Source organism: Rattus norvegicus, chromosome 1, assembly GCF_036323735.1.
Source record: "Rattus norvegicus strain BN/NHsdMcwi chromosome 1, GRCr8, whole genome shotgun sequence".
NCBI classification, from domain to species: Eukaryota; Metazoa; Chordata; class Mammalia; order Rodentia; family Muridae; genus Rattus; species Rattus norvegicus.
The window spans coordinates 56,981,718-56,993,900 of NC_086019.1; the positions used below are offsets into that span (position 1 = coordinate 56,981,718).

Genomic DNA, 12,183 nt, shown 5'->3' on the forward strand with positions numbered 1-12,183 from the left:
AATGCAAAAGGGACCTATGGAAGGTAGACATAAGGATTTTAAAGCAGGAGGCACAGCAAACCTTCAAACAGAGAACTAAGGACAGCAAACCATCCTACAGGCTTTGATTTATAAAAGCCTAAAGGCTCCCCATAGCCAACCTAAGCCAGAGCCTTGGAGTCCTTCCCAACCATGCAAGGACAGGTCCTATTGTGACCTCATGAGGAGCGAGTGTGAGGCGGTCCAGCCAACAGATGTTAAGCTGTAGCCAGGCCTGGATTTCCTTGAGTGCGTTTAGAGGAGTGGTGGAGTGGAGACTTTGGTGATTTTGGTGGATCTAGTGAGCAGTGTGTGGATTTTGCATTTGATTGATTTGTGTGTAGCTTGTGTATGTGTGTCTAGGTCAGTGTTTGTGTGGACGGTTGCTTTTGTGTGTGTGTGTGTGTGTGTGTGTGTGTGTTTGTGTTGGTATACTTGGTGGTGACTGTGAGTGCATCTGTGAGTGTGGGTGTGTGTGTGTGCCCAACTGTGTGTGAGTGTCTGTTGTGCCCTGTTGGTGCACTAGTTGTAGGTGTGAGAACACCTGTGTGAGGAAAAGTTTTGAGGCCGGCAGTCAGCTTGGCCATTGTTTCTAAGGTAAGCATATTTTGGTTTAAGTTTATTTGTTTATTCACTTTACATCCCAATCATACCCTCTCCCTCTCTCCTCTCCTCCTACTCCCAGCTCACATGCCCCTCTTCCTATAATTCCCTTCCCTTCTCAGAGAAGAAGTGGGCAACCCCTTGGGTATAACTCTGCCCTGAAACATCAATTCCTAGCAGGACTTAGTTTATCCTCACCCACTGAGGCCAGAAAAAACAGCCCATGTAGGGGAAAGGGATCCGAAGGCAGGCAACAGAGTAAGAGACAAGCTCTGCTCCAATTGTTAGGAGCAGAAGACATATTAAGTCCTGTGTGCAAGTCATAGAATATAATTAACAATGCTCTGTCCCATGGGCTGGGTCTCAAGTTGGGCTGATCATTAGTTGGACTTTCCTTCAATCTCTGCTCCACCTTTATCCCTAAACATCTTATAAGTAAGACAAGTTTTGGGTTGAAGGTTTTGTGGGTTGGTTAGTGTCCCCCTTCCCCTAGTGAAAATCCTTTCTACCTACAGGACATGGGTATGTCAGTCTCTCCAACCCCAGCTGCTAGTAGGCTCAGCTAGCATCACTCTAAGAGACTCCCTGGAGCCTCCCACCCCCAGTCTCCTTCATGCCAGAGATGCATTGCCCAAACCCAGCCTTCTCCTTTCTCCTTCCTCTGTGCCCTGCCCTGTTCTTGTCCCCAATCCTCTCCCCATCAGTTCCCTCCCTCCACTCAACTTTTTGAATTTCCCTTTTGAATGAGATTCAAGTATCCTGCCTTGAGTCATCCTTATTTAGCTTTTTTGGGTCTGTTGATTATAGCATGGTTATCCTGTACTTTGTAGCTAATATCCATTTATAAGTGTATACATACTAGGTTTGTCCTTCTGGGTCTGGGTTACGTCACTCCGGATGACATGTTCAGTTTCTAATCATTGGCGTTCAAGTTTCACAGTGTCCTCCTTTTAATAGCTGAGTAATATTCCATTGTGTAAATGAACCACATTTTCTTATCCATTCTTCATTGAGGGACATCTGGGTTGTTTCAAGTTTCTGGCTGTTATGAATAAGGCTGTTATTAATACAGTTGAGGAAGTTGCCTGTGGTATGGTGAAACATCTTTTGGGTATATGCCTGGGAGTGGTATAGGTGGGTCTTGAGTTAGAACTATTCCCGATTTTCTAAGAAACGGCCAAATTGATTTCCAGAGTGGTTGTGCAAGTTGGTACTCCCAGCAACAATGGAAGAGTGTTCTTCTTGCTCCATATCCTCAACAGCATGTGATGTCACTTGAGTTTTAGATCTTACACATTCTGATGGGTGTAAAATGGAATTTCAGAGTCATTTTGATTTGTATTTCGTTGATGACTAAGTACGTTGAACTTTTCTTTAAGTGCTTCTCAGCCTTTAGAGATTCCTCACTTGAGAATTCTCTGGCTCTGTGCCCCTTTTCAATTGGGTTGTTTGCATTCACAATGTCTAGCTTCTTGGCTCCTTTATGTATTTTGGATATTAGCCCTCTGTCAGATGTAGGATCATGCAGATCTTTCCACACTCTTTAGGCTGTTGTTTTGTCCTAAAGACAGTGTCCTCTGCACTTCAGAAGATTTCAGTTTCATGAGGTCCCATTGTTGATCTTAGTATCTGAGCCATTGGTGTTGTGTTCAGGAAGTTGTCTCCTGAACCAATGAGTTCTCAATACTATTTGTATTACATTTAGTGTGTCTGATTTTATGTTGAGGTCTTTGATCTACTTCATAATCCAAAATTAAAATTATACAGTTGACAGTTTTTATATTAGTTTTAAAGATCAGAACATTTTCCCTTGAGTTTTGCTAGTTAACTACTGAACTATCTCCCTAGCCTGGGGATATTGGAGGGTTTGGGTTTGTGCTTGGGTTTGGGTTTTTTCGTTGTTTATTTTCCTAAGGATAGGTTTTTCTGCTTAGCCCTGAGTACCCTGGAACTTTCTCTATAGACCAGGCAGGCCTCAAACTCAGAGATCTTCCTGCCTCTGCCTCCTGAGTGCTGGGAGGAAAGGTATGGACCATCACGACCCAGGGATTATTTGAGTTTTAACCTTTTATGCTTCTGATTTTATTTTCTGGTTTTCTTTGCTTGGATTGTTTTTGGCTTTCAGAGTTGTTGATGTTTTTTTTAAATTCTTTTGTTTTTCTTATGTTTACAATTTGGAGAATTTTGTGCTAGTGTTGGTTTCAATCTTCTTGTATCTGTTGAGACCTGTTTTGTGACTAATTATATGGTCAGTTTGGGGGAAGGTATCTTGAGGTACTGAGAAGAAGGTATATTCTTTTGTTTTACGATGAAATATTCTATAAATATGTTAAATCCATTTGGTTCCTAAACTTCTGTCAGATTAGCTATGTCTCTGTTTAGTTTCTGTTTCCATGATCTGTCCATTGATGAGAGTGGGGTGTTGAAGTCTCCCATGATTATTGTGTGAGGTGCAATGTGTGCTTTGAGCTTGACTAAGTATACTTTTATGAATATAGGTGCCCTTGCATTTGAAGCAGAGATATTCAGGATTGAGAGTTCATCTTGGTGGATTTTTCCATTGATGAATATGAAAGTTTTTTGATAACTTTTGGTTGAAAGTCAATTTTGTTAGACGTTAGAATGGCGACTCCAGCTTGTTCCTTGGGACCATCTGCTTGGAAAATTGTTTTCCAGACTTTTACTCTGAGGTAGAGGCTGTCTTTGACACTGAGGTATGTTTCCTCTATGCAGCAAAATTCTGGGTCGTCTTTTACATGTCCAGTCTGTTAGACTATGTCTTTTTATTGGGGAATTGAGTCCATTGCTGGTACGAGATATTAAGGAACAGTGATTGCTGTCTCCTGTTGCTTTCGTTGCTAGAGGTGGAATTATGTTTGTGTGGCTCTCTTTTGTGTGTGTTGCAAGGGGATTACGTTCTTCCTTTTTCTAAGGGGTAGTTTCGCTCCTTGTGTTGGAGTTTTCCATCTGTTATCCTTTTTAGGGATGGATTTGTGGAAAGATATTGTGTAAATTTGGTTTTGCCATGTAATATCTTCTTTCCTCCAGCTATCGTAGTTGAGAAGTTTGCTGGATACAGTAACCTGGTCTGGCATTTGTGTTCTCTTAGGGTCTGTTTGACATCTGCCCAGGATCTTCTGGCTTTCAAGGTCTCTGGTGAGGAGTCTGCGGCAATTCTTATAGGTCTGCCTTTATATGTTACGTGACCTTTTACCCTTACTGCTTTTAATATTCTGTCTTTGTTTTGTGCATTTGGTGTTTCTTTTGTGGTCCAATCTATTTGGAGTTCTCTAGGCTTCCTGGATGTTTATGGGCATCTTTTATTTTAGGTTAGGGATGTTACCTTCAATTATTTTTTGAAGATATTTACTGGCCCTTTAAGTTGGGAATCTTTCTCTCTTCCATCCCTATTATCCTTAGGTTGCTGCAATTTTCAGTTGCCATCTGGTTGTCTCTGGTGTTATCTGGTCTTGCTGTCTATAACAGTGGCTTGACCCTCCTGTAAGCCTGTGTATCAGCAATCCTGGAGACTGGCTTTCACACAGTCATTTCTGGGTACAGAGAGCTTTGGGACTGGCTCAGCTCTGGTTGGAGGCAGGAACTGAAAGGGTTCTATCCCAGACTGCTCCTGGGTTGGTGTGTCCTGAGGGCTTCAGGCAGGACCCTTGGAGCAGAACTGATGGTCTTAGAACTGCTCTCTAGTGTGTCTTCGCCCCTTGTGAATGGCTTTCAATTCTTGCACAGGGAGAGACTGCCTGACTGCTCCTAGGATCCTGGGTGCACGGGGCTCTAGGCAGGTTCCTCTTCTGCCAGGAACGTGAGGAGAATTGGTGGCCTCCCCCATGCTCCCAGAATTCTCCTCACTTCTGAGAGTCCAGCTGTCTCCCCCATGGGATTTGGGTACCTCTCATAGGATTCTTTATGCATGGGAGTTTTGGTTATTGCTGTTTTTACTCTAACTGGGGATTTGAGTTTGTGATTATTTGTGGTTTTTAAATGTTATATAAATTCTTGGAGAATTTCATACTTTCATTGAATGTATTTGGATCCTCTTCACTCCCTGCATCCTTCACCAACTCCTCCCACATCCATCTTCACAGTCACCTGCCACAACCCACAAATTCATGGTTTTTTAATAACCTGGTGTCCTGTGTTCCTGAGTGTGGGGAATGACTCTCTTCCCTATGTGTCGTCAACTGTCAATGTTCCCACTCTGGGTTAGTCATGCAGGACTGCTTGATTTTGTGGAGATCTGATGCAGGCAGTCACAGCTGTTGGGAGTTTATGAATGAGGTGGTCTTGTGTTGAGAAGATATTTTGATACGTCTCTTCCCAACCCCAGGATCTTACAATTTCTCTGCCCTTGTTTTCCATTATAGTCCCTGAGCCATGGAGGGAGGGAGGGAGGGAATGTGGACACACCCCCCACACCTGTTTCGCCTGAGCACTTTGTCAACAGGTATTCTCCAGTCTTTTAGCAGCTATGAGTTTCTGTGCAATTGCACCAAGAAATTTCTCTGAGATATGAGAGTTGTACTATTAAATCTGAAGACTTCTTGCAAGGATGTGCATATGAGTAAGAACATGCTGTGTTTGTTATTTTGAGTCTGGGTGAGCTCACTTAGTGTAACCTTGTCTAGCTCCAAGCATTTAGTTGGAAACTTGATAATTTCAGTTTCTTTTACATCTGAATGACATTCCACTGTGTGTAGGTACCACACTCGCATTAGTCATTCATCAGCTGGACGGATACCTTGGCTGTCTACATTCCCTGCACCGTGAACAAATGAAACAGTAGTGAACATGGATGAACAAGTGTCTTTGCAGCAGGAAATATTGTTCCTTGAGTATATCCCAGGAATGGCATAGCTGTATCAGGTGGAACACCTATTTCTAGTTTTCTGAGGAACACCCACACTCTACAGTGGCCACCTCAGTTTATATCTTCCCACGGACACTGTGCATGAGGGTCTCCATCCCCCACATGCACCCCAGCATTGTTGCCTTTGCCATTCTGATTAGAATAAGATGAAGTCTCAAACTAGTTTTAGTTTTCATCTCCCTAATGGCCCAAGATGGTGAACATATACATATATATTTCTTAGCCATACATTCCTTAGCCATGCATGACTTGTGAGAAAAACCCTTTGAAGACCCCTATCTCAATTAATCCCAATTGTTCACTGGGACGTTTCCTTAGAGTTGTCTCTTTAATACTTTCTATATTCTAGGAGTTTTGATGAGTGCGTTCTATTTTGTTTTAATCTCTAGGTTTTTAGCTTTTATGTAGTTTTGCTTGTTTGGAAGTTGATTTTGTTTCATTTCATTTTCTGTAGCTTGGGTTTTCTAACTGTTAATAGTTTTAATTTCTTTGATCGTTCATTTCATTGTACATTCTTTTTCTTACACAATCAGTGATGTTGATCTTAGTGTGGCTGAGCTGTGCTCCTCCCTGCTAGTGACTAGTATGTAGTTTTTTACTTAGGATTTCCTTGGCTTTGTGCTTTGTTTTACTTTTGAGGGTTTCTGTTGTTGTTTTGGTTGGTTTTAGTTTTCTGTTTTTCTTATTTTTCACTATTTTATTTTCCATCTTAGCTTTCTTTCTTCCCTTTATTTCTTTTTCCTTCCTCTTAGGTAGCATTTATACTCTGTTACCTCCAATGAGCTTCGGGAGCAAACGGGAGTCAGAAAGGCTCCGATCTCAGGGCAGCTCTTGCACAGAGAGTTTCTGTTCTCAATATTTGGTTTTGAATACCATCGGCCATGGTTTCCACGCGGCCGTGAAGTTGGCCGTGCACCGCCTCACAGGTACCCCCGTGGCTGTCAAAATGATCCTCAAGAGACAACAGTGGTGCCAGCAGGTCACATCTGAGGTAGAAATCATGATGAGGATCAACCACCCAAATATTGTATCTCTCATACAAGTCATTGACACTGAAAAGATAACATACCTCATCATGGAGTTGGCCAAGGGGAACCAGCTTTATTCTCACATCAAAGAGGCTGGCCATCTGCAGGAGGATGAAGCACGGGGCATATTCAGACAATTATTAAGTGCTGTGGGATACTGCCATGAAGAAGGCATTATACACCGGGACCTTAAACCCGATAATCTGTTAGTCGATACCAAGGGAAGAATTAAAATCATTGATTTTGGTTCTGCCACTCAAGTGCGGCCTGGGCAAAAGTTGAGAAAGCCCTATGGGACTTATGCATTTTCTGCTCCTGAGCTGTTACTCGGGAAATTTTATGAGGGCCCCAAGGTCGACGTGTGGGCCCTAGGAGTAATTCTTTATTATATGACAGTTGGAAAGGTCCCATTTGAGGCTGCCAGCATACCGCTACTCCGAAGGCAAATTGTGTTAGGGACGTACGTTGTCCCACCTGGCCTGTCAGAAGAGCTACAAGACCTGCTGAGTCTTTTATTGAAAGTGAACTCCCAGCAGAGGCCCACAATTCCTGATCTTTTGACTCATCCCTGGCTTAAGATAGACTCAGAGGGGTTCCCACAACCTTGTAAGGAACTCATCCCCCTCAGGCCAGACCCAGCCATTCTTAGAGCAATGCAGGACATTGGATTTGAAGCCCAAGAGGTTAAAGACTCCCTCGATCAGAAGAAATTCAACCAAAGTATGGCTTGTTATTACCTATTGGAAAAGCAGGCTCTTCAGGAGTGTGACAACCCAACCCGGCCTCATCCATGCATGACCCCATTCCCGACCCTTGATTACCCTGCTACTTCAGTGCGAGGGCTCAGAAGTCGAGGAAGCGAGCCCAGATGGCTCGGGTCATCCTCCGATAGTCAAGGTTCTGACCTCGGCCAGACTCCTAGTCATCGATTAGTCAAGAGGGCCAGTTGGCCTGGCGGTCTTCTCTGCAGGCCACGTCAGATAGCACCCACAGTGGAGCTAACCCACAGAATTTCTATTAGTGACCCCTGCTTTTCTTCAGTGCACAGCAGAGGCAAGAAGACCATCAACACTGAAAGCACAGAAGACAAATCCAGTGACTCAGCAGAGGTTAAGCCTGTCGCAAGCAGGCCCTGGCCCAAAAGATTTAGGGGGTGGGTCAAGAACATCCGAAATGGCCTGATGAACCTGTGTTGCTGCATTCCGTCCAGAAAAAAACCTCCCCTGGGGCACAACAGAGTTGTTCCCCAGAAATGAAGAACATGGAAGGAATCCAGAGAGCAAGCATCCAACACTGCCCAGGTACATTGCTGAATTTGTATCTATTTTGCTCGTGTCTGAGTCAACTGGCAGGTTATCATAGTGTGTATGTCTATGGGACGATGCACGGGGAAGCTAGGTCTAAAACACCGTGGGACGATGGTTAAGTCTAAGCTACCAGCACATCTATCATTGCCGACTGTAACTCCCATGTTCATCCTGCTCATGGGAATACTAAAATACATTCAACTAGAAAGAGACAGCAGGATACTAACCAATGTAGGAGGATGAAGTTGGAGAAGGAAGAGAAGGAGATGCTGAGGGAGGAGAGGGTGGTATGGGGTGGGGGCTAGGAGATGAGGGGAAGAGGTTCCGAGAAGCTTGGAGAGCAGTTTGGAACAGGGTGACCACAGCTGGAGAGATGCCCTGTCCAGCAGAGGTCCCAGAGTCCCTCTCACATGTGTCATTGCCTTTTAGAAGATCACTAGAGGATGCCGGATGCTGCATCTCTGCAGTCCCAGTATTGAAGTGGACCCACGTGTGGACACGGTCCTGCAGAAGGGAGCGCTGTGAGAGCTGTCACCTTCCAGGTCAGCTGTGGAAGGATGAAAGCAAATGAAGAGATGCCAGGTGGCAAGAGAGCACCTCAAAGGCATCACTCTTCCTGGTGGAGGTTGAAAACCAGTCCAAAGCTGATAAAGACCAGAGCCCTTTTGCCGACCAGGGTCACATCACACACCTCCTCTTGGCACAAGTTCTCGCCTCACTCTTAGTGGAGAATATATGTCTTCTCAATGTGTTTATCCGACTCTGAGAATAAAATAGCTGTTTGTGAAAGATGACCTCGTAGATTTTTCTGCATCTTCTTCACATAGGGAAATTGGCCCTGTGGCATTCCAAGGCCCCAGGAAGCACTGGGTAATAGGGCCCACCTCAGGGCCAAGAAGGTCATGTGTCCTAATGGGGTCCTTACATGCTGGACCACTGTGTGCTGGTCATAGTCTGCCTCTAAGTGGCCTCCATAGGATTGGGCGCTGGGAGTTCCTGTCCCTTCTGTCAAATTTGTTACTCCTTCAGGTGCCTCACCGGCATGCTTCACTGTCACCAGTGACAAGGCAGAGCCCCCTCTTCCGGTATCGCCTCTATGGATGCCCAAAGGCCTCAAAGTGGCTCTGCATCCTCAATCGCCTCATCTGTCAGCCCAGTCTCTGCTCTCTCAGCACAGCTAGCAATGGTGAGACAACCAATGCACAGACCTAGGAGTCTAAAATGACTGAGGCAACGAGCATGGACAGACAGGGCCGTGGACGCAGGAACCCAGCACTGAGCCATGACAACGAACATTCTAAGAGCTCGCTAAGGACACTGTGCTCCTAAGGCCTTCAGTTTTTATAACAGGGCCTCTCCCTTTCTCACTCACAGCCCTCTGAGATCCAGCCTAAACTGGACAGACCCTGGAATTCTCTGAGAGACTGTTGGACTGGGTGTGGTGGGTTCCTCTGTGCAGAGCACTAGGTCCTCAACCCTGGACCCTTAGGTGGCTTCCTCCCAGGAAACCCCTCAGAGCCCCTCCTGACAGGCCCAGCTCTCATTCTTCTACATCAGCAGCTCTCAACCTGTAGGTCGTTCCCCTTTGGGGTTCAAGTCACAGGGGTCACCTAAGACCATCAGAAAACACAGATATTTAGATTAGGATTCATAACAGCAGGAAAATTACAGTTATGAAGTAGCACCAGAAATAGTTTTATGATTAGGGGGTCACCACAATTCAAGGAAAGATATTAAAGGGTCGCAGCAATAGGATAGTTGAGAACCACATTATTCACCATCTGAGTCACAGCCTACCTAGGCCAAGTATTCATCTGGGTGAGACAGCACTCTCAGAGATGACCTAGCAGACAGTGGTGGTCGTGTTTAGAGACTGTACTCTGGCAAGGAGGAGGACGCTTGGATTTCTGGGCAATTCTCGAGTTGTAATTGTCCAGTTGAACAACCTTTGTAATAAAAATCTCAGGCAGGTAGAAACTGTCTTTGCTTGCATCAAGTGGCACAAGTTCCTCCGTTCTTTGGAAGTTTCAGGTCCCTTCCTCAGGGTCCCACCTGGGGACCTGCCCTGACAGGAAGACGGGGCAGACGATTCCCATCCTTTGAAAGGGACCTCAGCTGGAGAGTGCTATGTGCACAGGAGGCAAGGACGATGGCAGTCTGGGGAGAGCTGGTTGCCTCTTGTCCCGGCTGGACATTTTTCATTAAGGTACAATGTAATGCCCCATCAAGTCGCTCTCTCCTATGTTTTCACAAAACGAATCAAGAGTTGGGAGCTTTTTATTGTTGATGTTGTTTGGCGAGGAACAGAAAGGATTCTCCTTTGCTCCTCTCAGAACTTAGGATTTTTAAATAAAAATTATTCTTTAAACATGTGTCCATTTTAATAATTCTTGACAGTTAAGACAACTATAAGATTTGGAAGTGTTTGCACATGTGTTGAATGGTGCCTACCACCATGTTTAAAACAGTTTTTCAAAATCTTCCCTATCAGGGTCTGGAGAGATGACTCAGTAACAAAGAACCATTGCTGCTCTTGCAGAGGACCAAGGTTACCCAGCATGCATGGTGACTTACAGTCATCAGTAACTCTAGCCCCAGGATCCAGTGGCCTTTTCTGGCTTCCGTGGGTACTACATATACACATGTGCGCGCGCACGCACACACACACACACACACACACACACACACACACACACTCATACACAAATTTTTTAAAATTATTTACAAATATTTACAGAGTCCTTCGTCAGTTACCAATTCTTCTGCCATCTCTTCCTTTCCTTAGTCCCAATTATTTTGTTTCGCGCCCTGAGACACACCCAGTCCCTCCCAGGCTGTAGCTCTTGGGAGAGTGGACCCAGAGCCTTGACTGAGCAGCACTTGGGAGCTGGCTCTGGACTCTAGAGTAGAGGTGAGCCTGCCCTGAGGGCAGGAGAGCAGGAGAGCTGACCCTGTGCTCTTCCAAGGGCAGCATTGGGTTGTCTATGGAGCAGCCTGGAGAGCTCTCCCTGGGACTGTGGATAAGGGAGAGCCTGTGACTGACCGGTTCATCCATCACAGCCACTTGGGATTGAGTTCCTTGGGTCAGCAGGAGGTTGGAAACACTGACTCCTGTCTTCACAGTCCCTGAGTTAGGTCACAACCTGAGCCAGGGTGTGGTTAATGGTAAGGACCCGAGACAAGACTGTCTTCCATTGCTAATGAATGACTAGAACTCATGAATTGTACTGGTAATGAATGACTCACCCTCAGTTCCACCCTCCTCACCATCTCATCCCCATATTCCCTATTAGGAAGCTCCAGCAAACCTCATTTCTAATGAAGTGTGTGGCTACACCATTCCTGGTCTTCCTTTTCCCTCCCCACATACCCTCCCTTTCTCCTTTTTTGTTTTTTGTTTTTTTGACATGAGGTCCTTCAATGACATCCCTGGCTGTCCTGAAATTCATTACATAGGTCAGATTGGCCTTAAACTGGAAGAGCTCCTCCTGCCTCTATCTCCAATGTGCTGGGATTAAAAGTGTGCACCACTACCTCCCAGACCCATTTCAGTTTTCTTCATGAAGCAAAAGCAGCTTGTACAAAGCAAGCACAGACACCCACTGAGACTAATCGTACCTAGAAATACATTGTTTCAAGTAACTTTTCCTTTTCCTGTGTATTGTGTGATACTTGAGAAAACTTCCTTCTCATAAACTTCAACACAAAAGGTTTTTTTTTAAATAGCTTGTAAACTTCAAGTCATAAAAGATGCAATTAATTAGTTAATTTGGACACATAGATTTTCTGAAACATTTTATACAAAAGAAAAAATAGCATGTGTCAAAGTAAAGACGAAAAAAATATCATGAGGGGTCGGGGTGGTTGACTGTTCCCAGATAAAAAAGTAGTCTTCCCAGTATCTATGACCAAAAGTGGCCAAGAGGGAAAAAAGTGCTTCAATTACTCAATAGAAAATTAAAGGGGGTAAGAATGCATGGTTTACAGAAACAGCACCAGTCCATAAACATCCAGAAATGCCTGGGTGCACGCACAGTGCTGAGATGCCAATTAAAACACACAGATGGTTTTAATCAGCCGGATGGGTGAAGTCCAGGGCTGTACCACATGATGAGCCCTGTGCACCAGTTTGCACTCTGCTGGAGAACTCTTCGTGGGTACACACCCAGGAAAGCAATCAACACCGCTTACATATTACACATATGTGCCCTCTTTGTCATTCCATGAGCTGGCCAATCTCTTAGAAGCAGCAGCACATGGGAGAGAGGACCCTGAACCTTGATTGTGTGCAGGTGAGCGGGGCCTGAGGACATGAGTATAGAAATGCTGCCCCTGACTCCTGCCA

The 12,183-nt window shown here is 45.0% G+C and overlaps 1 protein-coding gene across 2 annotated transcripts; it reads left to right on the top strand.

Annotated features, from left to right (window-relative positions):
* On the top strand, positions 1-8,627 carry LOC134482790 (sperm motility kinase 3A-like). 2 transcript variants are annotated; one of them, XM_063276979.1, is made up of 3 exons: positions 1-615; positions 6,256-7,832; positions 8,268-8,627. In XM_063276979.1, exon 2 carries the CDS (start codon positions 6,282-6,284, stop codon positions 7,785-7,787), a length of 1,506 nt encoding a protein of 501 aa, XP_063133049.1. In that variant the 5' UTR covers positions 1-615; positions 6,256-6,281; the 3' UTR covers positions 7,788-7,832; positions 8,268-8,627. The 2 variants fall into 2 exon arrangements, 1 of the variants encoding a protein (XP_063133049.1); XR_010059337.1 differs by having other exon boundaries at positions 27-615; positions 7,573-7,832.
* The last annotated feature ends 3,556 nt before the right edge of the window (positions 8,628-12,183 follow it).